Source organism: Ptychodera flava, unplaced genomic scaffold (assembly GCF_041260155.1).
Source record: "Ptychodera flava strain L36383 unplaced genomic scaffold, AS_Pfla_20210202 Scaffold_41__1_contigs__length_1339820_pilon, whole genome shotgun sequence".
In the NCBI taxonomy this organism is placed as follows: domain Eukaryota; kingdom Metazoa; phylum Hemichordata; class Enteropneusta; family Ptychoderidae; genus Ptychodera; species Ptychodera flava.
In genome coordinates, this window is record NW_027248363.1 from 437,625 (window position 1) to 465,076 (window position 27,452).

At 39.2% G+C, this 27,452-nt stretch overlaps 2 protein-coding genes across 2 annotated transcripts; one reads left to right on the forward strand and one right to left on the reverse strand.

Moving 5' to 3' along the window:
• Positions 1-3,076: 3,076 nt before the first annotated feature.
• Positions 3,077-5,594, reverse strand: LOC139127998 (zinc finger MYM-type protein 1-like). Its single transcript, XM_070693859.1, has one exon. It carries the CDS (start codon positions 5,313-5,315, stop codon positions 3,174-3,176), a length of 2,142 nt encoding a protein of 713 aa, XP_070549960.1. The 5' UTR covers positions 5,316-5,594; the 3' UTR covers positions 3,077-3,173.
• Positions 5,595-14,652: 9,058 nt separating this feature from the next.
• LOC139127999 (multiple epidermal growth factor-like domains protein 10) lies at positions 14,653-27,275 on the forward strand (the record flags this gene model as incomplete). The annotated part of the gene is made up of 6 exons (XM_070693860.1): positions 14,653-14,726; positions 15,613-15,769; positions 19,316-19,380; positions 21,149-22,085; positions 22,952-23,079; positions 27,121-27,275. Coding segments are annotated over exons 2-6 (1,440 nt in total), but the record flags the coding sequence as incomplete, so codon positions are not given.
• Between the last annotated feature and the right edge of the window lie 177 nt (positions 27,276-27,452).

Consider the following 27,452-nt stretch of genomic DNA (forward strand, 5'->3'; position numbering starts at 1 on the left):
CGACAAAGCCTGTATATGTAAACACTATTGGTGATAATTGAATAAGAGTCAAGACTGATAGTCATTTGTCAATGACTCAAATCCACAGTACACATACACAAGCCGTGTTGTCAGGCTGAATTTCAACATGCTGTAGGGAGTAAAACAAGAACTGAGTTGTATAAACTGAACTGAAATATCGTCAAATTTTTTGAAAGTTAATAAAGCCACTGCCCTGCTACTACCTTTGGGCAGTGTCACTGTCACTACACACCGGCAGTGACAGTGATAGCTCTGACTATGATGTAGCTTAAGAAGAGCTCGGGTCAAATGATGCCCTCTTGCGACAGTGAAACATACTTGTACACAAGGTCAGGTTGAAGATCAAAACATGGAAGACCAGGAGACTTGAGAATTATCAAAGTACAATGAACAGGATTGGAACTTATTTGGGATAATTGTATGGTAAAGTAATGTCGATTTAATCTTCAAATGCAATCTTATCTTCTTTTCTTCTTACATTACACACATGTTTTTATGATTAATTTGCAATGTTACAACATTCAGCTATACGGCACCTAACACTTTTGAGATATTTGAAAAATATCAAAATCCAATTATCCCAAATTAGGTCCAATCGTGTTAATGGTCAAGAAAGGTATATCACACGAAAATGTTGACTATGATACACAAAATGATTGCATCTCCTTGAGTGCAAAGGTACAGCTTACTTTATTCTTATATGGATAGTACTTGTATTTGTCATTTTACAATGAATACATTGTCCATACAGTGGGACACTGATGTAAAATGATAACTAGGTATGTTAAACTTGGTGTTTTTAACATTGTACTGTGAATCTGATTCAACATGACTTTTTGTAGTAAACTTTTTTAATCATGCTGAAATGTTTTAAAGTTATTTTCACAGAAAAGGTTGTATATTACCATGCCCTGTTCGTCGTATTTTAATTGGTCGAGCTGAACCATGTGCCTGATCACAAATACACATTATACTACCTTGCCTGGTCCAACGCATTTTAATTGGTCGAGCTAAACCACGTGACTGCCCACAAATACACGGTACTGGTTTGTTTACATGCCCGTGAATATGAATGATATCGTAAACATCGTAACTTTACAGCTAAAACATAAATTCTAATTTGTACAAAGACCATGATCAATCACAAAATAAAATGAAGCACTCGTGGGCCAAGTTCAGACACTGTTTTCAAAAAATCTACGGATTTGCAACATTTTTACAGTGCGCGCACTACTCACTGACAAGTTCTGGGGCCCTGTTGTCGTTCGCATGGGAAATTTTGGTAAATTTTGACCGTTTTGGGGTTTGTTGATAATATAATAATATGTTGCAGTTTTATGGTATATCGACAATGCGGTGTACATGAAATACAAGTGGCAGCAACAGAAAGACATAACACATATGTAGATATTGTTGATAGGCTGAATACTTGAACACAATAGGATGACAAACGAGAGATTGCAGTTAATACAAAATACGCAAAACTACCGAAAAGTAACAAAATTTATGTTTGTAATATTGTTTGTTTAAGGGAGTGTCATCAGAAAAATTGTAGATGTTGTTTTACTTTTTATTAAGATTTTTGAATTGTTGTATATGAAAATAATCAAATATTAAAGAACAAAGATGGGGTCACCATGCTTGATTTTCTACAAACAAAAGTCATTGTTTTATCGGTCAAAGTCAATAAAACCATTCATTTCAAGTTCATACAGTGAATGACATGTTAAAATTCAAAGTCGCACAATAACACAAATGTAAAATTTGGACAGGAAAAGTTCTGATTTAATGTCTGCATAAATGGAATTTTTATTTCACCAAATTTGCCATTATTGCACCCAAATTTCAGAGATTTAAAGTTTTATTTAATGGAATGTTTCAACGTCATTTCAAATTTTGAAAATTTCTTTAGAAGTAGGATCTAGGTCATATATGTCTGTAACTGTTTTCTTTGGTAAGTCACTGTGCTCAGATTTTCACACTTTGGTAAATTGTAGCCAGAAATTTCCAATTTGCAAAGTCTCTCATGATTGTCATTTTGTGTGCTTTTCAGCTGGTGCCATTGACCTGGCCAGAGTTGGATTAACTCAAGTCAGCTTACATTGATAAATTCAAAAAAAGTCCACTGATGCATGAGAAATTAATAAATTTAATGTGGCTCTACAAACTGCTGACAACATTTCTATTCACCACTACCGCAGATTTGCCGGTATGTGTGCGTCCAAAAAGGATAGTGTCGCATATCTGCGAGCAGAACTGCTCAATACTTCCGCGCGTACATCCCTTATAAATATGCGGCTATTTGATAGTTTGGAGACCTTGAGAAAATTTGATCATAAAGAGAGGGATTTGGAATGTTTTGTGGTTATTGATAGCGGGGTCTGATCTGAAAAAGAAATTAATCGGAATTCCTCCACCCTCCCAACATTATGTGTGAACACGGCCTTAGACGAGACATTAGGTGTCATGAATTAGTACGTCCTCACACCCGTACCCTAGACTGCCCGCAGTCGCCTTGCCTTTCCCAGTAGCTGAGTTATTGGCTGTGGGTCAAGGCTTTCACCCCAGGATTTACGCACAGCCTGTCACTTAGCCCGTCGGTCTGCTGATTTTCAGTCCTTCAATTTATTCTATGTTTTGATACTTATGTGCCCACAGGCTTGGACAGGGGCGTAGGAAGCACTTCACGGTTGGGGGGGCAAAGATAACCTATATTCTGGTGATGAATGAATTACGATCGAAAATTTGCATATATGAATAAATTAAAATATTAAATCATACATGAATAAATTTAAATATTTAAAACAGGCCAAAATATATCTAAATAGTAAAAATGTAATGAAAGCACCACTACTTACACATACGGCAATGTCTCTATATTTGTGTTTTGTGTATTAACTCCAGTTGTTTTTTTAACTCCCTACGCACTCAGCATCACACAACAATCTATTTGTGTAAAAAAATACTCATCTATGGGCAGGGGCATAGGAAACAATTTTTTGTTGGCGGGGGACAAAAGTTACCAACTTTCTGGATGTGATTGAGATACGTGAAAAATAAATAAACTACAAACATGCATAAAATGCATGCACACAGGAAGCAATTTTTTGTTGGGGCAAGTGTCCCAATAACAACTCGTTATGACTTACTTTCTAAAATTTTCCAAAGAAAGTGACTCTTCTATCATTGGCTGAAGCAAAGTCTCTGGCAATATCTTTGAGGCAAAGGGAGTCTGTGATCTGTTTGTGAATATGAAGCAGCATCACATTATTAAGTCTCTGTTGTGACATTGTGGACCTCAAGTATGATTTCAGGCGTCTAAGCGCTGAAAACGACCTCTCAGCAGTCGCTGTTGTAACAGGAATTGTGAGGTAAATCCTTAATAATTTCTCTACCTCACTAACCATTTGCCTGGCGACTGGTACTTCTCGTATGATTTGTGCCAGAGTGCGAATATTAGTGATCTCTTTCAGGCTAGCAAAAAGAGGGTTACTTTTTGCTATCTTTACAAGATCTGGTAGCAGGCTAAGTTGGTGACCAAGCTTTCTCATGTCAATATCTTTATCATAGTTTTCTCTGATGATCTCAGGAACCTGACAGTGTATTTCTCCACCTTCGTCTGTACAAGATGACAGCAGAATCGACTCAATGGCACTTGGAATTTTCAGAGTTTCCTGAGCGAACCGTCTGTCCATTTCTCCTGCCACAAGATCCAACACTTCAAAATACATTTGTCTGTGATATTCTCTGGGGGAAGAAAATCTGTGTGGCTGAGCTCCATCGTCGATTCTTCTTGGTGCATGCCTATACCTTGGTATAGACGGTTCATTTGTTAGATCTGCGGCCTTTGAAACCACATCATCATAGAAGGTGTCGAATCTCTCCTCCTTTCTCAGCCTTTCGAGGTGTTTTTTTGCCAATTCCTTGGCTGTCACTGCTTCCGCAACCGTTGTATCTATTGACTGAATTGTGATAGATACCTGTTCAGTTGCACTGAACACATCATAGGCGAGTCTGAGGCCAAAGTATGAAGAAAATCGCTCAAGCTGTGCCAATACACCGCCAGCCCGTTGACCATACTCATCATTTTGTTCCCGATTCACCTGGTCCATAGTACTTAAAAGGGCATCATAGTTGACCAAAATAGCATTAATAGCTCCGGTTCTTACAGTCCACCTCGTAGGACACAGAGGTCTGATGTTTCCAGCATGTGACTGACCAAACTCCTTTTGCCATTGGTGGAAAAGCTGCATTCTCTTTGGAGACCAGTTGATCAATTGTGATATGCTCTTACAAATATCAAGAGCATCCCTAATGGCTGTGCATTTTCGAGCCATATCTTGCAATGCAAGATTGAGGGAGTGTGCTAAGCAATGCACACGGAGTGCGAGAGGTTCAACCCTGCTAATCTGTGCAGCAACTCCATTTAAGCGACCCGACATGCTACTGGCACCATCATAAGCCTGCCCGCGACAGAGAACCAGCGGCAAAGAACAACGAACCATTATATCTTTGATTCCCTGTGTTAACACGTTTGCATGTGTTGATGGTACTTGTAGTAATCCCAGGCAATCTTCATGGATTTCTAAGTTCTCATCTACCCATCTGACCGAAATACTCAACTGCTCTAAGTTGGACACATCTCGTACTTCATCAGCCAAAATGGCAAACCATTTTGCAACATGAATTTCACTGAGAATCTTACGAAGTAGAGTATGACCCATCAAAGAAATCTGTTCATTTATGATGACTGGCGACAAGTAATCATTACCCTGAAGCCATTTCTGCATATCCGAACTGTCATTACATATCATTTGTAGCAACTGTCTGAGATTGCTCTCCTCATCTTTGTGACCACGAATTGACAGTCCCTGTCTGAGAAGGAACCGGAGGCATGAAAGTTGTTTTAATAGCATTTGTCTGTGATAGCTTTGGTCTTTCACTACTTTATCAGATAACATGGCAGAAACACTTTGTTGATCATTTCTAAGCTTAGAGACAGCTTCACGGTGCCCATCACTTTCTTCATGCTCCCGAAAACGTTTTGTTGCTTTCTGCCAGCTCTTAAAACCGTTTACAGTAAAAGCTTCTTCTAGTTTTTTGCTTAAGGTTACAAGGCCCCTTTCATGTGCTTTTCGGCATGAGAAACAGTAAGCTGCATTCTTGGTCAAGCAAAGATTTAGCCATGGATGTTGCTTATACCAACATGCCCTAAAACATCTGAAATCGTTCTTGTTTCCTATCTGTCTTTTGGTCGCTTTTAGAACATTTTCATCAACAGGTTGGTGAGGCATATCATTATCTGAACAGCAACATAAAGCAGTGCACGGTTGACATGAAGAATCATGCTGACCAAATACCGATGTTTGTTTTTCACAAGGCTGATTTGAGGGAATGTCAGGTAGTACTGATCCAGTGGCCGAATTATGTGAGGTCGTTGATCTCGAGTCGTAACTAACTGAAGTTTCAGGATGAGTGGCAGTATTGTTTGTTGGAACAAATGCAGGGGAAGCAGTCTCTGGTCCATCATTGCTACTACTACTACTACGACTACTACAACTTTCGGCAGGGTCAGTTCTTCTGTTTGGGTCATTTTCAAGCCGTTGTATTTTCTCTCTGAAATTACAAAATTTATCCAGACCTGCGATCAGTTTGACAGAAAATTTGGCAGTAGTTTCATTACAGGGGTTTCAAACAAGGATAATCAGTCATAAAAACAATCATATTACGTGCAGATAACGTAAACTCGTTTGAAAAGGCAAAATGTGCATATTTTTGTATTATAATAGTTTCGAGGGGTATTAATGCAAAACATGCTCGATAACCTATTATCACAATTAACCTCAGGCCCTGTTATTAGCCATTCATATTTCTTCGTTAATAATGAAAATTGTAAGCTTATATTTTTATTGTTGCATTTATTTACCACACGCGGTTGACTGGAGCCAAACATTCCATTCCAAGGAATTAGTGCAGACTATCAGTGTTTCCATTAACGCGAAATCCTGCGTATTTGATGCAATATTCTTTACTTTTACGCATGAAAAATAAAAAAACACGCCAACATTGAACCATGATCTAGACCTTCTACCGAAAACCCCCCGTACCAATGAATAACAGGTATTATAAAATTCACTATAACAGTAAACAACTTTAGATGATAATTAATGAGGGGTCAACTGCATGTCAAAGTCTTTTTATATGTTCATTTCTCAGGCATTTTGTTTTATGGCTACGCAGTTTTGTTACATTTTACGCAAAAAAAACCACATTCTGACCGCGAAGCAAAATACGCAAAACAAAATTTAAACAGAACCACTGCAGTGCTAACTACCTTTGGCTTTGAAAAAGACTTCTTATATCTTGATCGGACTTCTTCTTTGATGCCATTATCAGTTTTCTAATATGCCAACCTAAAGTAAAGAGCAGCACCAAGTACACTTATCAAAAGTACGGGATAAGGGTCAGAAAATACTCCTAATCGGTCAGAAAATAAAAATGATGCTATAAACCCGTAGTGTTTTCATGGGATTCTTTTTCCATCTTTTCCTTCAGTGTGTCTTTGTCCGCGGCTTATTAAGAGCAGTAGGCCTAAGTATAAGAGCTTAAGCTTATAGGACACAGCAGAGTGCCCTATACGATGAACAGTTACACAATACATTTGTCACAAGCCATAAAGCTGTATCGCGACCCTTATTAATTATGAGGACGAGCAAATTGCTAAAGCCATGCACAATGACAAAATCATCCCACTAAACATAGAAAAAATATTTCCCCAGTTAGGAGAGTAGTGCAAGCTTGCGCCCAATATCTGAAGACAGTGTTACATACGAGCTATGATATTGTTGATGCATCCGGAAATGATGGAAACACTTTTGTACATAAACATTATAATAACTTTTAGGTATATTTCAATCTGGTCTAAATTTTCCCTTCTCTTCTGCTCAATATGTATTAACCGACAAGGACGGAAAATCAAAAGAACATTACGCATTTTACAATTTACTCTCTGCACATGCGCACAAAGTCAGAATACCATTTCTCAATATGTCTTCACGCGCACGGTATCTGCAAGATCCGTACGACCGCTCCGAAGCAATCGCCGAACTCCAGGAAAATCTGGAAACTCTCTACAGGCAGCGGCGGCGATTGATCATGGACATGGCCCCAGTACTTCGATCTCGTTCCCGGACACGGAGGGTGAGGAGGCTGCGTTCAAGGGCAGAAGAACAGCTAGATTCCTTGAACGAGATGATCGAAGCTGTATACCACATGTTAGAAGTACTGGGGCGGCCTTGGTCTGATGAATCAGATTAGTTCTGATTAAAAAAAAACCGTACCAAACGGCCCTTTTCAGGGCCACCACATCCTCCAAAAAGAGATCATCCCAATTGTTATCTTACCTCTGACATACAATTATAGAGAACGCTGTGGTAGTGCTTGCTCAAAATACCCACGGTACATGTGCACGTGGAGCGGTATACGGTACCCGCGTTTCCATACAGCGCGTTCAATTGTTTTATTGCAACAAACTTTGCTACTTTCTACGGTCGTCGATTTTGTTACGTTTTGCCTGATTGGTCAAAATGACCGACATGGGCAGCCCCCCAGCCAATTACACTGAATGTTACATAGTGCGTAAAAACATGTGCTGCGCTTGTTTAATTTGTGTATTCGAGCCGCCTCAATGAGACTACGTCATTCTCTAGATCTATATTTCTATAGTATGTAAAAGTTTAGACAGCTTAGCCGTAGTCAATGTGTATTTGTAAAAGTTTGGGGGGGCAAAAGTATACCTTTGCCCCCCCAACTTCAGCATTGGGGGGGCGGCCGCCCCCCCTGCCCCCCCGGTTCCTACGCCTATGTTGGAGCAAGACTATTTGTACCCGGACTATATATGCAAAGTCACTGAAGCGAACAACATTTCCGTGCGTGAAATTATGGTTAGCTACGCTGTTAACACATCCTGGTAATCGGACCATTGCGACTCGGAAAAAAAAAATCTTGGCAATTGTTCGATGCACACTGCAGCATCAATGAAAATCAAGCAGTAGCTCTAGAGTTTTATAAAGCATAAACTGTTTCAAGCTTGAGGAACAATAACTGAATATGAACATTGTACAGTATACATGACCTTCTGATTAGAGGAAGTATGCTGAAATTGAAATTGCTCACCAGTGTTTTCCAGAAATGTGTAAATCTGAATGTAAGGATTTTGCCAAAATACCACAAGAAGAGAGACAGCCTGCAAACATTTTACTATTATCGTTTGCGCATAGAAAACTCATAACAATGAAAAAATGCGTAGAGACTCAATCCAATGCGTAATATTATTACGCATTGGATCGACTCTCTACACATTTTTTCATTGTTATGAGTTTTCTATATACGCATGTTTTATTCGTAAATGCGAACACTGTTATAGTGAATTATCTTACCATGTTTTTCTTAACAAAAGCGAATGTGTTTTGATTAGAATTGAATGAGTTTGATGGTTTTGGGGAAACTACTATGTGGTAATGAAGAATGGGAAATGGGCAATGAAATGAGCAGACAGCAGGTGATTTAAGATTAAATGTTACATCTTCATTGCAAATAAAACCATAAGTGTGTCATAAATAATACAAACAAAACAAAATCATGTTTGTTTGTTTGTTGTATGTGAGCCACGTCTAAGACACACAACAAAAGTACTGTTTCAGTCAGTAAATGTCACCTCAGATGCCACCAGAGAAAACCATTTCCACTCCAAAATTTCATTTTTCGCCTCGCGAGAGGGGGGACACCCCCCTCTCGCGCTCTCCCCCCCCCTCGTTCGCTACGCTCACTCGCCACTCAGTCGCTTCGCTCCCTCGCAGTCCACCCGTCTACTTTCTTAAATTACCCGGCTACTTTCAAAGTAAGGACAACAATAACAAGTAAATGCCATAAATGTACATGATTTTACAAATATGTTTTTGTAAAGTGAATCAAAAATGTACATGTATTTACATAACTTCATTTAGTTTCTTGAATATAGTCTGTGTGCGATAGAACAGCATCTTGTTACTGGGTGTGAAAAACCAAGCAAACAAACATTGCACCGAAATTTGGTAAAAAAAATATATCTCGAAGAAGGAAAGTGAAAAAAAAAGTTGCCAGCATATGCCCTGTAGAAAAAAATAATTCATGGTGAAGCATGTGGGGAAAAAAATAATGGCTCTCCACCAATCTTCCAAGCCCCCCCCCCAGGATATCAAATGGTCCACCCCTAAAAGTCCACGGTACGCTGTCACCTCAATATTTATCATCTACATCACACTCAAACGTACTGCTTCAGAGATGTATTCTATCATCGATCGCAACTTATTTTCACCAAGACGTGAGTTACAGACCCACACTTTATCTGTCTATCAAAATTCTTTGAAACAAAGCAGACCGTTTCGGTTTTTCTCGAGGGTCTATGGTGTAGATCCGATGGGTACGTTCAAATGCAGCGAGTGGGAAATTTTCGAAAATGCTGGTTTAGGGGCCCGTTTTACCACCGCTATCAGTGCTAAAACAATATTTTAGAATGGGTGGAATGACCTCTCGTCCAATCAGAATGGCGCATGGTAGCATGATATAATATAATGTCAACTTTCGCGCCCCTGACCACTGTCACTTTGCAACACTGCTTTGGTTAACCTGGTAACATGTTTGGATTCGTCCAACAATCCACAACGTGCTGTCTTGCGAGCAGACGCCATAGACAATTCGCTTTGACGGAAAGTGACCCTTCAGAAATATTTTGACGGCCTTAACTCTTTGCTCAAAAATTTCCTCAAGGAATCTTTCAACCAATCTCTCTCCAAAACTCAAGAATAAAACTCACGGGGATGACGGTGCAAATTTTGGTACTAGAGAAACAAATCACCAAAAGATATAACGATATTTGAAATTCAAATGGCCGCCATCCTTGTGTAACCTACAGAGAAAAATAAAATTTTCGATTTTCTAAAAACTAAGACAGTGAAAAGGTTTCTACACCAAGAGCTGTAAAACTGAACCCCGACAAATAGTATGTCAGAAAATAATTGTAAAAGTTTGAGAGTCCGAATATCTGTCCCCGAGGCGCACTCTACCTTAAATTGTACGATGAGGTATTATCTGTTCAACCCGACAGTCTAGTCGAATTACACATCACAGCGTCGCATACAGTCGCATCCCTCAATGCACCCTATCACCCTACTTGCACAAACGTACGGTGGCTGTATTTTTTTTGTAAAAGCAAATATAGAACATTGACCTCTAACAGCAATTATATCATACCGGTATATTGATGGGGCAAATACAGCGATCGGATTGGTCGAGGCAAGAAAATCACTTTGATATATTCGCGATATAGGAAGGTTAGCACACGTGAGAGCTCTCAGCAAGATCAAAAATCCTTTTTTGACATTTAACGCCAGATTTCCAATATGCTGTTATGATATATAACAGCAGTAAACCACCTCGGTAACGGATGTACCACTCGGTTTTGACCTATATATCCACTCGCTATCGCTCGTGCATGTAGTGTACTTGTAAAAATCTTGTGGTGCACCATCGCAAAGTATTTTTCATTGCTTAATTATATCATATCAGTATATTGATGGCGCAATTGCAGCGATCTGATCGGGCGAGACGTGAACAGAACCGTGGTATTTTGGCGATATACCGCGGTTGCCACTCGCGCGAGGTTTCCGAAATAGCGAAAATCATTTTCTGACGTTCCTTGCCAGAACTTCAATATACTATTATGATATAATGAAAATAAGTCACATCCAGCGACGGTACACGAGATTTTGACCTGTTCACGACATATATGCATTCGCTATCGCTAGTGCATATATGTCGTGAACTGGTCAGAATCTCGTGGTATACCAACGCTGGGTGTATGTGCTTTATTGCTTAAATGTCTACTTCGTAATTCAAATTACCTCATGAACAGTGGGTTGAGATGGTTTCTTGAAGTCCTGTCTTAAATGACACGGATGAGGCTGCATTCACAAATATTGGTGAGGGGGCCAGCGGAATTACGGGGGACTTGAAAGATTGTAGAGGGGTAACTTGAAAGTTTTGCTCAGGGTACAAGGGGGCACCAGAAAATATTTTGGTTTCCTGTTATTTTTTTACTTTTTCAGATTTCATATTTTGTAAGGTAAAATGAATAATATTTTATGCCATGCAAAATCTCTAACCATTTTGCCGCATTTCATGACCTTTATTTTGAAAAAATTCAGAAATGTATTGAATGCCATTGAATTTTCATAAAAAACAACATCAAGAAGATTTATAACGGGACAGAAGCTGCTACTTTTGATAATTTTTTAAAATATTTTTATAGATGCAATGTTTTAAATGCAGTTTCTTCCTGTCTCCCTATAGCATGCTGAAACACACAATATTTAGTTAACCGACAAAGCCTGTATATGTAAACACTATTAGTGATAATTGAATAAGAGTCCAGACTGATAGTCATTTGTCAATGACTCAAATCCGCAGTACACATACACAAGCCGTGTTGTCAGGCTGAGTTTCAACATGCTGTAGGGAGTAAAACAAGAACTGAGTTGTATAAACTGAACTGAAATATCGTCAAAATTTTTGAAAGTTAATAAAGCCACTGCCCTGCTACTACCTTTGGGCAGTGTCACTGTCACTACACACCGGCAGTGACAGTGATAGCTCTGACTATGATGTAGCTTAAGAAGAGCTCGGGTCAAATGATGCCCTCTTGCGACAGTGAAACATACTTGTACACAAGATCAGGTTGAAGATCAAAACATGGAAGACCAGGAGACTTGAGAATTATCAAAGTACAATGAACAGGATTGGAACTAATTTGGGATAATTGTATGGTAAAGTAATGTCGATTTAATCTTCAAATGCAATCTTATCTTCTTTTCTTTTTACATTACACACTTGTTTTATGATTAATTTGCAATGTTACAACATTCAGCTATACGACACCTAACACTTTTGAGATATTTGAAAAATATCAAAATCCAATTATCCCAAATTAGGTCCAATCGTGTTAATGGTCAAAAAAGGTATATCACAAGAAAATGTTGACTATGATACACAAAAGGATTGCATCTCCTTGAATGCAAAGGTACAGCTTACTTTATTCTTATATGGATAGTACTTGTATTTGTCATTTTACAATGAATACATTGTCCATACAGTGGAACACGGATGTAAAATGATCACTAGGTATGTTAAACTTGTTATTTTTTAACATTGTACTGTGAATCTGATTCAACATGACTTTTTGTAGTAAACTTTTTTAATCATGCTGAAATGTTTTAAAGTTATTTTCACAGAAAAGGTGGTATATTACCATGCCCTGTTCGTCGTATTTTAATTGGTCGAGCTGAACCATGTGACTGACCACAAATACACAGTAATGGTTTGTTTACATGCCCGTGAATATGAATAATATCGTAAACATCGTAACTTTACAGCTAAAACGTAAATTGTAATTTGTACAAAGACCATGATCAATCACAAAATAAAATGGAGCACTTGTGGGCCAATTATAGACACTTTTTCCAAAAAATCTCCAGATTTACAACATTTTTACAGTGCGCGCACTACTCACTGGCAAGTTCTTGGGCCCCGTTGTCATTCACATGGGAAATTTTGGTAAATTTGACCGTTGTGGGGTTGTTGATAATATAATGATATGTTGCAGTTTTATGGTATATCGACAATGCGGTGTATATGAACTACAAGTGGCAGCAACAGAAAGACATAACACATATGTAAATATTGTTGATAGGCTGAATACTTGAACACAATAAGATGACAAACGAGAGATTGCAGTTAATACAAAATATGCAAAACTACCGAAAAGTAACAAAATTTATGTTTGTAATAATGTTTGCTTAAGGGAGTGTCATCAGAAAAATTGTAGATGTTGTTATACTTTTATTAAGATTTTTGAATAGTTGTATATGAGAATAACCAAATATTAAAGAACAAAGATGGGGTCACTATGCTTGATTTTCTACAAACAAAAGTCATTGTTTTATCGGTCAAAGTCAATAAAACCATTCATTTCAAGTTCATACAGTGAATTACATGTTAAAATTCAAAGTCGCACAATAACACAAATGTAAAATTTGGACAGGAAAAGTTCTGATTTAATGTCTGCATAAATGGAATTTTTATTTCACCAAATTTGCCATTATTGCACCCAAATTTCAGAGATTTAAAGTTTTATTTAACGGAATGTTTCAACGTCATTTCAAATTTTGAAATTTTTTTAGAAGTAGGATCTAGGTCATATATGTCTGTAACTGTTTTCTTTGGTAAGTCACTGTGCTCAGATTTTCACACTTTGGTAAATTGTAGCCAGAAATTTCCAATTTGCAAAGTCTCTCATGATTGTCATTTTGTGTGCTTTTCAGCTGGTGCCATTGACCTGGCCAGAGTTGGATTAACTCAAGTCAGCTTACATTGATAAATTCAAAAAAAGTCCACTGATGCATTGAGAAATTAATAAATTTAATGTGGCTCTACAAACTGCTGACAACATTTCTATTCACCACTACCGCAGATTTGCCGGTATGTGTGCGTCCAAAAAGGATAGTGTCGCATATCTGCGAGCAGAACTGCTCAATACTTCCGCGCGTACATCCCTTATAAATATGCGGCTATTTGATAGTTTGGAGACCTTGAGAAAATTTGATCATAAAGAGAGGGATTTGGAATGTTTTGTGGTTATTGATAGCGGGGTCTGATCTGAAAAAGAAATTAATCGGAATTCCTCCACCCTCCCAACATTATGTGTGAACACAGCCTTAGACGAGATATTAGGTGTCATGAATTAGTACGTCCTCACATCCGTACCCTAGACTGGCCCGCAGTCGCCTGACCTTTCCCAGAAGCTGAGTTATGGATTGGCTGTGGGTCAAGGCTTTCACCCCACGATTTACGCAACAGCTTGTCACTTAGCCCGTCGGTCTGCTGATTTTCAGTCCTTCAATTTATTCTATGTTTTGATACTTATGTGCTTGGAGCAAGACTATTTGTACCCGGACTATATATGCAAAGTCACTGAAGCGAACAACATTTCCGTGCGTGAAATTATGGTTAACTACGCTGTTAACATATCCTGGTAATCGGTGAAAAGTTTTTAAAATGCCGAAAATGTAAGCCTTGGTTCCACTGTGCTATATATGAACAGCTTACTCTGTCAAATTTATCATCGGAAATCGTAACCGTCATAATTTCCGGGTCATTTCGTTTGACCATTTCTGCTATTTATAGATATGGCTGCGTTTAAGCAGAAGTGCTGGTATATTTTTTTCATTCTGTGTTTACAACGCTTATCAGATTAACGTGTCTGATAATGCACCATTTCAAGCTCACCTGAAGTGTTTTTATCGCCTGCAAACGATCGAGCAAAAGTTCACTTCGTATCCATAGCAACAGGTAAACTGTAGACTTTGCTCACTACTTTCAGTAGTTGAACTTTCCTATGGCTGTCAAAGATTATTTAATTTGCATAAAATGACACGCGATACTGATTGACATAACATTCCGTTTATAGCATATTATTACAATGTCTAAGTGAAAATACCTGCAAAAATTTTGTTATTCAATTTCATTCTAGTAGAACGGAGTGGACTCCGGTTGCTAGCCGCAGCAAGGTGCACGTTCAAGCGCGTTTCTTGTGTCTGGGTTTACACCGCTAGGTACGTGATGCGCAGCTACTCTCAGTGAACAGGTTTGATTTTTCACATACAACGTGTTTACGTGTCACAAAGTGATGTTTGATCAAAATCAGAAAGCATGTTTTTAAAACTAAATATTCACGACCGTTCCCCTTTATGGTACCTTCTTTGAACAACCGATCTTTATCGTTACTTCCGTAAAGGTTAGGTACCAGTCACCAACGTTCGTTGCAATCATTATATCGTTTGCAACCAGTCATGCCTCAATTACGAGAAGTTGTTGGAATATCAGAACGGAATCACTTCGGGTCAGTCCCCTGGCTGTTATGTTCGTAATCTCGTATTTGTGTGGACCGCCTTGTACACAAGGTGTTCATAACCGATTTAACCATCACTTTGTTTACTGGAGCGCGATTTTCTTTTCAGGTAGGTGGTCCTTGTTCTAACCGATTATGTCGACATAGAGTCGCTTACTTTGTTCATCTGAAAGGCGAAATATTTGATATTTAATCTTCTAACCAGCCAGTATAGACAACTGTACTACCACTCTCTTTAACGACAGTGTGTCCTTCTCAGGTAGACTGTCCTGTTACAGAGCGATATGCGAAAGACGACTTCCATTCGTTATTCAATAGCCTAACTCAAAATGCATCATTATTGAAAACCTGTTCCACTGTGTTTAACTCAACCTGACGAATTCACAGACAGACAGTCGGGCACAGAAGAAGACAGACAGACAGACAGACAGACAGACAGACAGACAGACAGAGAACAAAACATGGACACGCACATATTCATATCTCCTGACACACATACATACACTAAATTCATCGCATGACTTCATCTATTTGTGTATTCGTTTTTTAATTTACATATTCGTACTTCATTCATTTCTTTCCAACAAAAGTGATGGAGACTAGGACCAAGGGAGCCATGATTGTACTATTGACACTCTGCATCGCTGCTCATCATGATGTCACCTCGGCTGATTTCGTACTACCCGTACAAACACATGCCGACGATCCAAATGCCTGCCTATTGTTCTCGCAGCCAAACGGAGATGGGTAATTACTGTAATGCCTTTATTCATTTACCTTGAATCATGATACTGATTGTTGGACCTATGTTTATGTCGCGTTGATATTGATTATTAAACCTATGTTGATGTCGTCCTGACCGCTCTTCCACTTCGCTCGGGATGGTTTTCTGATAGTAACCACTGGAGTCACCACACGGTCGACAATGAGCGCAGCTGCCCTGCAGAAACAGTATCACAGCAACCGATCTTTGACCTCAGTGTACGTTGACCTGTGACCTATACAAAAACAGAACATGGCTATCATCGTAAGGTAAAAATACGCCTCGAGGATATTCGGACTCTTAAACGTTACAATATTCGTTTTGCCTACTACTTACGGGGATTCATTTGAAGCTCATGAAGTGAGGAACTTTTCATCGGCATAGTTTGTAAAAATCAGGACTTTACTTACCCTACAGGTAGCACAGGGATGGCGGCCATTTTGAATCTCAAAAATCGGTAAATATTTTGAATTTGATCTCTGGTACCAAAATTCGTACAGTGGCCCCGGATTTTTTTATTGATTTTGAAAGAGAACGGTTGAACAAAAATTGAAATTTTGCCTTTTTGAAGTGCGACCTACCTTAACCCACCGCAGGTGCAGTTCGTTGAAAGGTCATTCAAAGGCCATAAAAAGGTCATTCTCGATTTAAACATTAATGGTAAATCGCATGATTCTACAATTTTGAGAGAATGATAGTGTCTTCCTTTTTCCAATGTTATGAAAACAGCTTCGACGCAGAAGAAAACACCTAAAAATGTTCCATTATATTACATCAGCGTGTCGGTCACGTTAATTCTACTTTCTCATTGGACGACAGCTCACGCCAGCCTTGCTTAAAAACTGTTATATCATGTGCTCAAAAACGGGCCAATCGGCTATCATAAAGGCTTAGAGCCAGAGACAGAGAGCTTTGTTAGATAGCAGGATAAGTCAACGTTATAATTAAACAAATGATTAATATATGGCGATCACTGCACAAAGCGATTTGAGCTTGCATTTAGAGTTCCCCTAGTACAGGTCCAGCCAGCGAACAATGTACTTTTAAAGGGGTCTTTATTATGATTATTGTGCAGGACAAGTAATGTGAACTGACTAATTTTAAGTCAAGAGGGTAATTAATTAGCTGTTCGTAATTCGCAATCCAACTGAAAATTTTGCTATTTACCCTCCCGCACTCAAACTACATCTTTAGCCACTCCCCAAATATTGTTTCCCTGTCCCTCCCCGTTTTGAAGTGTTGTCGATTTTCCCTGCCCTTGAAAAAATTCCCCTCAAAATTGTATCATTCGCCTCAGGCTGCAGACATGATCATTTCCTGCCATGTGGTGAAAACAACTGTCGATTTTTCCCTGTCCTTTAAAAAATTTCCCCTTAAAATTAACATTCCCCTGCAGGAATAGGCTCAGCTTCCCCCGTCCCCGTATCACAGGAAACTTACTCCTTGCCTGCAAAATTAACTTGACTTAATTCAAGAAAAAACTGCCACATTGGTTGGCTGTTTCCACTTCTGCTTAATGTCGGACTTCACGTTACGCATTTTTTAAACATTTGGCACCGATCAAGGATTCCAAAACGATAACCATTTCTAAGAAGTCAGTAAAATAGCAGCTTTATCGGACCTGTAATTTGAATATCCTATAGGTGTATATATTCACATGACTCTATCTGGTCTGTAAGTACGTTATCGTTTACAGACATATAATTGTTCATACAGTCACACACTACATTGTCAAAGCACTGGGAACACTTTGCGTTCGTCTTTGCTGACACAGTCCGGTATCACATGCATGTTTGGATTTAAGAGAATTTGTTTGTGAGGGTATAAATTTCCTATTTTACATAACGACTGATCAATGAGGGTGTGCGTCATTGGTGTGTGGAAGGTATGCTAAAAGTTTGTTGAACTGTACGTTGAGTAGTGCCCCGTTTCCCGTAATTTTCGTGTAGGACTGCAAGAAAGTTACTCTTCTTAATCCCCGCTGACTAAAACAGCTTTGTCGTTTGCAAGGACGTACATGTATTCGCTGTCACGTCACAGAGCTCTGCTTTTAGTGAAACCAGCTGAAACTCATTCATCTTTTCATCATTTTAGGTGTTTCCGGCATTAAACATTGGAGCGCTGCAATTTATCCCATCAAAATTACAGTGTGCAACATTTCACCAAATTTGTGAATTTTTCTGTAATTTTTTGACAATGTTAGACCAAATGAACATCACATTTTATTGGCTTCAAATGTTTAGCAAAATTTTAGCAAAATTTTGATAACAGTTGACTGCTGTATATTTTGATATAGGCACCAATATTGACTTTAGCGCTCAAAGGGTTAAATTCCAGTTTAATCAAAAAGTTTAGTTTTACTTCTGTAATCGTATGTGTTTAGCATGCCGCAATCCGCCATATTGAAAATACATAGTCGGCCGCCTGAGAATTTATTGTTCATTTAGGTGGCATAATCGTATTTAAGGTACCACGGCGTTTATTTAAGTAAATGTGCTTTTGGATAGACACTTAGAACACTCTTAAACTTTTTAATACTTCTCTGGCCTACCACTCATTTTAAAGCTCTTGGAGCAAGCAATTTTTTAACAAAGGGACTGCTGCCATGATTTCAAATATTGGTAATTGTTAGGTACAAAAATTGCACATGAACCCCTAATTCCACCGTTGTTTTGGTACGAGTGTGGTGGAGAGTTTAATTGAAGAAAGTTCGTGAAAAGTTTCAGTCTTTTAACTTCGGGGCACGTACTACCTCAAAGTGAGGGAAACACCAACGTGTAAAATTTCGAAGAAATGGCTGACCATGTACTAACCACCTAAATGAATATTTGTGGTTCTGCCTTCCCGAAAATTTAAAAATAATATTGAAAAAGAAGACAAATTGTTATTGATTCAGTGAAAATGAATAGATTTCAATGAAATCAAATAACAATATGTTTGAGAAATATTGGTTACCTTGCCTGATGTCAAGGAACAGAATTGAAACTTATTTCGTTTTCTAGGCCTTAGCTTGTAATTTAGCGAATGCCATTAACCCTTGAGCGCCAAAGTCAATTTTGTCACCCTTATAAAATATACCTCAGTCAATTTTTGTCAGATTTTTGCAAAAGTTTGGTAAAACACTGAGGCCAATGACATGTTGTGTTCATTTCAAGTGGTCTAAAATTATCAGAAAAATTACAGAAAAGTTCATAAAAATTGGTAAAATGTTGCACTAAAATTTGGTGGGAAAAAATACAATACTCAAAGGGTTAACCTTCATCCTTAACCTTTTGAGCGCCAAAATCATTTTTTGTTGCTTTTATAAAATATACCCAAGTCAATGATGTTCATAATTGTGCCAAAATTTTGCTAAAGGCTTAAGCCAATGACATGTGACATTAATTTGGTCCAAAATTATCAAAGAACTGCAGGAAAAAGAGCATACACATTGGAAAATGTTGCACTAACATTTTTGCGGGAAATATCATAGCACTAAAAGGGTTAATACAATATAATTAAAGGATGCTTGTTGCACTTTCTGTTTGTAGATATTTCACATGTTGTCGCGGTTTCTTCAAAAATGACAGCGCTAATCTGATGGAGAATTGTAGGGGTAAGTACAACTGTGTATAATAAATGGAATCTGATTAATGTGTACAAATATAGCACTAACCAGTTATAAATTGGGTCATATGATTTCCCAACCTACCTTGTGCCATTCTTGGTAATTACATAAATTGACAATTTTTTCTTGTAGGAAAGACATCACCCTGAAACTAACAGGCAAACAAACAAACACACAAGCAAAAAACAATCCCTACTCTTAGTGTACTTGGCTGCCCGCACCAGAGCTAAATCCCCCGACACTCTCCCACTCGGAAACGATGTCCTATCTTTGCGTGAAGCTGTTTTTTTTTATTTTCCCCCATTATTTGATTTTACATTAATTTTGTTTTACTCAAGTAGTGCTATCAACGCTATAATGCTTTTCTTCTTGTTCATTTGTGCTTTGGTTACTGCCGAAAGAGTCAAAATCAAGTATACTCCGAGGTCGTTTTATTTTGCTTTCTGCGTATACATGAAAAGAAACATAGAAGTAAACAAAGCGTCACGTTGAATCACGAGGGTCTATGGTTGAATGAGGTGTATTTGGTATGCTAAGATATGAATTCAGTCATTAAAGTGGCACTCCCACTTGGTAACATTTAAAAAAACAAAAAGTTTTTTTAATGCCAACGGTCGATATTTGACGTGGCGACTGCGCGCGGATCGCGATATATCGATAAAAACATGTCTTCAAAAAAGTAAAAATCGAATTCCAGTGGCCCACCTTAATTCAGCTTCCGAACATCGAACGTTCGGCACTGGGCCATTGTTAATTAAGCTATGGAGTAGGAGTCTACCCCGTGGGAGAAAGCCGAGTCTTACTGACTCGGCAAAAAAACGAAAACAAAGTTTGCTGATTCCACCAGAATTCGCATAGGTGACTAGTATAGCTGCTTTGAAAACCATCGGGAGCGCTCGGCATTCTTAACCATTGATAATCGATGCATCGACGGCCTGTGGACTCAATTCTGGTGGCACACTGATTAACCCGTTCTACAAGAAAACTGTCTCAATATTTAGAGTACATTTGACTTGAAAACCCAACATTTCATCACGGAAACCCCCTGGATAATCGCGGTCGGCGCACCTAAGTATAGCACATCTTTGCCTTGCTAAGAGGGCACTGCATGGATAGCCGACTAGAGTCGACAAGGCAATACAATACAGTGGCAATGGACATTCACAGGATTTCAACATTTTGAAACTGAATATGGCAAAAACTACCTTGACACGGTAGGAGATGATATCAGTGATATAAATCTGAACTGTACATTTTCTGGCATATTCAAATTGGAAACATTTTTACGAAACGGAACTTAGTGTCGGCCGACAGGCTGTCTCAGCACTGGGAGATGACAAAATGTAGTCATCAGAGACGGCTAATATTTTACACCTAAAAACTAATATCTATGTCGTGTTGGTTAAAAATATAATACAACTGATTGAGAATAATGAAAACGACAATAACTAAGGAGAAATTTAAAAAAAAAACTTACCTGGGGTAAAGGCATAACGCTGTACATAAAGTCTTCGAAGTGGGGGAAGGGGGTAATTTAATTGCTTCGTTCAAACTTATTATGGGCTCCCTAGAATATCGTCAATCAGCAAAACAACAAACATTCGGGGGGTTTTTAAGTGGGAGTACCACTTTAATGTGCTTGGTAGTATATACATTATTCTATCATTCGACTGTCTGTGTTTATGTTCCGGCTTCGGTATGGTATGTATAGTCGTTTAAAGGGCGATGAACATCTTATTGTATATTATTCTTGCAGAATGTCCTGACGGAGTGTACGGAACTAACTGCCAGAGCAAATGTAGGTGCAGAAATGGCGCTTTATGTAGCAATATTGATGGCTCGTGTGCTTGTCCGGAGTATTACTTTGGCGCCCTCTGTGATATGTCTTGTAACTGTAAGAATGGTGCGACTTGCGACAAAATCGACGGGTTTTGTCAATGCCAGGAGGGATTTTATGGAGACCTATGCCAATCAGAGTGCACGTGTCCAACGAACAGTCTTTGTAAAGGTGGAGAATGCGTGTGCAAGGCCGGATATTACGGAACCGGAAATTCATGCCAAAGGTGTAATTGTTCGGTAAATGAAATGTGTGATTCCTCCACTGGACGCTGCACCTGCAAACCAGGTTACTACGCTGAACGATGTGAGAAGCGGTGTTCTTGTTTTAATGGTGCCACCTGTTTCGCTGATAGCTGTATATGTAGCCAAGGCTGGGTAGGACCGAACTGTACAGTGTGCGATAAGAACTGGCTTGTGAGAAGCGACCGACCGTTTTGTGAAGACAGATGTCTACACTGTTTCAATGGAGACACGTGTTCTCCGCAAGATGGATCGTGTCACTGCACACCAGGTTGGCAAGGTAACAAGTGCGACAGAAGGTGCGATGTGGGTTTCTATGGCAACAACTGCTCAGAACCATGTCGGTGTGTCAATGGGAGCTGTCACCACATTACCGGAACGTGTACGTGTGAACGTGGTTGGACGGGCGAATATTGCGACCGGCCATGTCCTGAGAACTGTATTCTGTGCTCTGCGCATGCCTGTACGTCGTGCAAGCCAGGTTGGACAGGTGTCAATTGCACCAGTCACTGTCAACTCGGTCACTATGGCGACGGCTGCCGCGAAAGATGCCCTAAGTGTCACTGTTCGGATTCATGTCATCATGTTGACGGCAGCTGCCAAAATGTAGATCGGTAAGTGGTATCATTGTTTGCACACTGACGTTAGGGGCCGTGGATAATTAAAACATGCGCACGGTAAACGAAACTAAGTACGTTTGTCCTCAACTCCCTCCCCCTCCCCTAAACGAAAGTTTGTAAGTGCGAAAATCCAACCAAGCCTCATTCTGTATCTGCATCCAGCAATCGGTAATTACGTCGCTATGAAATCACGCATACGCTACCGACCCCCCCCCCCCCAAATCCCCCTCTAAAATAATTATCTGTTCAGCGCCGACTGAACAATGAAGCAACCAATATCCAAAACGATTGTTACGTTATTTTACTAGTGCACTGATTCACATGTACGTACATGTCAAAAGAATGCTGATGTAGCGCCGGCGCCGTACTGGCCTGGTACACGCCAAATAGGTAGCGCGATATTTTGCGATACAGAAAACCTCAGAAAACTTGCAGTGCTATTTTTGCAATTGGTAATTGAAATACAACCAACCCGCTCCCCTAAACACAGAAGATGCGTTTACCATGCGCGCGTTTTAATTATCCACGGCCCCTTGAAGGTAATCTGCGCCGTTGGCGTTTTTCTTTTATACTGACCTACACTAATCATGCTACTGTATACACCATATAAAACTTAAGGTAGTTCGCGCCTCGCAACTGAAAGACTTAAACTATATCTTGCACTCGCCTCATGACAATTTCCAGCCATGCTTTCAAATCCAAGAATAAAATCAGGGGTCACTGTGCAAACCTTTGTAGTAGAGAACTGCTTACGTATAGTTTCGTCAATATTGGTTAAACTTTAAAGATACATATTACCGACTACATTGTTCTACATTTTTCAAACTTTTTTGACTTGATCATGCGTTGTATCTTGGCAGATGTGTTGGTATTGAATGTGTATGTAAAAATGGAGGAACATGTTTGGAAAACCCGTTTTCTTGTGAATGTACAGCTGATTGGAACGGCACCTACTGTGACCAGAAAATTCCAACAACACAGAATTATGGTAGGTATGGCCGTTAAATGTATACTGTCACCTGTTTCAATTTGCCACAGTTACCATGGAAAGAGTAAATCTAACCAATCACAGATTTTAAGCGGGTGGCCGCTTTTTAAAAACAGCGCCCTCACATGGGCATTCTGAATACCAAGGAACGTCCCTTTGACCATATATGGGCATATTTAGATTACAGGTGACTGTATACCTTTAAGTTAAGGTAGTTCATGTGCCTCGAAAATGAAAGACTTAAACTTTTGCTCAAACTTTCCTAAGGCAAACTTTCAACGTTTCAAAATCAAGCATAAAAATTGGGCGTCATTATGCAAATGCTGGTACTAAAGAAACAGACTACTCAATATTTATCGATATTTGAAATTCAAAATGGCCGCCGTCCCTGCGTTATGTCTACGGGGAAAATAAAATTTCTGATTTTCACAAAAACGAAACGAGTGAAAACTTTATTTCCTCAATTAAATGAGCCCCATCCAAGTGTCAGGTCAAGAGAATTTTGCAAAAGTTTGAGAGTCTGAATATTTGTCCCTAAGAGCATTCGACATCGTAATCTAACCTATGGTGAACAGCAAATTCCCCGGTACTAGCTTGTCTCGTATGGAAAGCAACCCAATCGCAGATTTATGAGGTTACTTAATATGATAGTCTGGACGAGAGATATGAACCGGTTTGATAGTGATAATATTGAAATCAAAAGCACTGAATAAAACGAACCACACGATAATCTGTCGTGTTCTATCAACTTGGTAGCTGTTAATTTACCCCCGTGGATATATCTTTACGTATCCGGTAGCTTCGAATTACTACCAGCAACTATCAGACGATCGATGTAGACTATCATCTGACAGTTGCGGGTAATTAGCTGGCAGACTGTTTTGGGACAGCGTTAACACTGAGCAAATCTAATCTTTTAATCTGTTTTAAACCATTGGATTTGATTTACAAAGTGTGGTACAGAGACCGACATTTCATTGGTAGAACGAATTGCAAGTTAAGGGACGCCGACATGAAGGCACACTTTTGTACATTTTCACACGTGTTCGACTATATCTTTTATCACTCTAGACAATTGACTAACACAATGCCCCAAACCTGTGAACCTTGTATATACTATATCGTCGAAAAGTGTCATTGAAATCCCCGATAGATATTTCGGGACGAAGCCAATATATAGCTAGTAATAAAACAATAAACCACACCTAGCCCTGCGACGACGGTATACCACGAGATCCTGACAGTTCACGACATGTATGTACGAGCGATAGCGAGTGCATATATGAAGTGAATTGGTCAACACAGAGTGGTATACCCTGTGCTAGGTTAGTGTTTTGCAATGATACCATAACAGAATATTGAAATTCTGGCGTGAAACGTTAAAATGGAATTTTTCTCTAAATAAGAGCGCGCGTGTTACAACCGTGCTATATTGCGTATGTAACAGGTTATTTCCACGTCCTGACCAATCAGATAGCTTGAAGTTCGTTGGCGCCCTCATTACACTAGTATGATATAATACTCGATTATACACTGAGCTACCAAATGCCTTGAATTTGCCACACAGTGTGATATTCCATATGAATCGCCGATTCCTGAAATTTGGTGACCTCTATACGCACTTTGATGACAGCAGCCTCCCAATGTAGCCTCGACGTCCTGACATTTTCCTGTTCAGCAAGCAACGCATTATCTGTAAACAAGAATCGACTTCCCCATTTTTACGGGTCAGGTCAAACGCCAGATCGACCTTGAGTCATACGTGAAATCACCGACTGTGTCGGTTAAACGTGTGCAAATTCTGTTTCCCTGAAAGGTCAGACCGTACCTGACTCTCAACCAAACTTTACACAGTTTGACTGTACTTGACAATATAAGGCTTGAAATTTCCAACACATTGTGACATAAATCATTCACGAGGAAGGCTGTGACAACCCGTCATTTGTGGCAAAGGAAGTAGCGGTCTTTCGTGGAAAATCAAACTAAATAGATAAAATTTGCACACAACGTTTTAGACTGAAACATTCGTCGCTCGTGGTCGCTCTCAACGCTCCCGGGCGGGGGGGGGGGGGGGGGGGGGGAGAGCGTCCTCGAGCGACGAATCTTTAAGTCTAACAACGTTTCAGCCGTTTAAAGTTGGAATCAGTTTGAAAGTGAAGGAAGCCAGTCTCAAGAAGTCATCTTGGTCATCCTTGTGTGCGGTTAGTCTAAGGACGCACATGATATTAACCCTTTGGGCGTCAACGTCAATTGTTGTCACCTTTGTAAAATGAAACTAAATTTCTTTCACATTTTCTCAGAAACTATAATGAAAAACTGAAGCCATCATGTCAAGTCAGTCCAAATCTTTTACAAAAATTATACAAGAATTTACAAAATGTTGCACTAAAATTTTGGAGGGAAAAATATGGCACTCGGAGGGTTAACAGCAATTTGTAAACGAAGCAAATGAGCAACAAGCGCGTCATCGTCCTCAAAATTAATCTACTATTAAACATGGGTAGTAACTGATATGAATAAAACGTAAAAACCTAGGGGTCATGGATACCGTACACCCTAGAATGGCTATACTTAGACGTAATGCAACTTCAGTCAACAGCTCCTTTCGATGTGGTGAAAAGTGAATAGCAAGTACGCGCGTCTCGGAGCCTGTGACTTGTCGTGTGGGCGTAAATTTGTCATTTTTGTGTTACCGCCGGGGACAAGTCACTAGTAGGGGGAGGGTTAGGGAATATCCACTTGGCATGTTTTTGCATCCACTTGGTATTACTCCCTTGCACGCATACTACCCCTATCAAACTGTTACAACGACTAGGATGGGCTAATAATAATTGAGAAAAATTTAACTTTAATTGTGTAAACTAAACATAGGTCAGCGATACATAGTGGTGGCGCTGTTCAGATACAATGTCAGTGTAACTCTTGAAATTTGTTGACCTCAAAATTTCAAAATTTCTCCCTATTCTGTCCTGGTTTTCTCTGAATTCTACCCTCTGAAGCGATAAGGGCCTTTACTGCATTAGCAAACCATTCGTTTGTGAATCATTTGACAAGTAAACTTAAATTTTAACGGTCATTTTGATTACCCGTCATTTTCAAAATTTGGTAGTATTACAACTGCAACAGAATATACAATGACAAAGTTGATACAATTCACCCTTATGCATTACATTGGATTACTCTGTGCAGGTAATGTGAAGTTTTCAGTGCAGATATGCACAGCATCCAAGGTTTTTGCTTTTCCACATGGGGCTGCGTATGCGATTTGATATTTGGGCAAACATTTAATCGCAGTGTATTATTTTTCTCGTTCAAAATTGCAGATACAGTCCCAGAGGGTAGTTAATAATGTATATACACACCTAATTTAGTGTATTCTCACAAACTTACGCTAGCGTGACAGTAAAATTATAAAAAATAATGCTAAAAGATACAGGTAGTGGTGCTTTAAAAAGGTGGACACATTGTCTTTGATAGAGATTATGTCCTAACCTCTACGACCATGTCTGCCTCAGTCTCAAGGTAGTACGCGTCTTGGAGCGAAATACTTAAAACTTTTGCGCTAAGGTGTTACCTCGATGAAACTTTCAACCATTCTCTTACACTTTAGCAATAAAATTCGGGATCTGGTCTGGTATTCGACAAACAAATTGCCTAAAATTTACTCGAAATTTGAAAATTGAGTTTCGCTGCCATCCAGTGTTAACTCTCTTTGGAAAGAATTTCGGTTTAGAAAACTGAGACGGTGGAAACTTTTCTTGGTCCAAGAGCTGTAAATGGAGCCCCCACAATTGGTAGATCAGAAAAGAATTGTAAAAAAATAGGAGTACAAATATCTGTCCCGTGGGTGCATTCTAGCTCATTATCGGTCGAGTCGTGCAAACGAATATTTTACAATATTCCTGTCATGTTCTTAATCTCTGTATCTGTTGATATTAATGTTCCCGTAATATTTGTATTCTTGCAAACTCTTTGTAAACTAAAATGTGTCCTCCCTCATAAGTTTCACTAAAATCGAAGTTTCAAAAATGATCATTACAGGCCTTCTTGAAAATGATGCTAGCCTTGGCCGGGACGAAACTGAATTGACGAATAAGTCCACTGGAGTATCAGATAGAGTGTTTAACAGGGACCGACCTTCCGCCATTTTGATTACAGCAGCAACTTTGACGGCCCTGGTAGCTATTGTAATGGTCGTTCAGTCATCGTGTGTGTCATCACCAAAAAGAAGAAAACGCGGATAAAACTGATGTAAGTCGGTTACTTCTATAAGCAACTAGATGTGTCACCAATGATAATAAATAGTGATAGATAGTGATAGATTAGGGAAAGACTGCATTAACTTGCATGGTACCTGGAACCCGGGTCCTTGC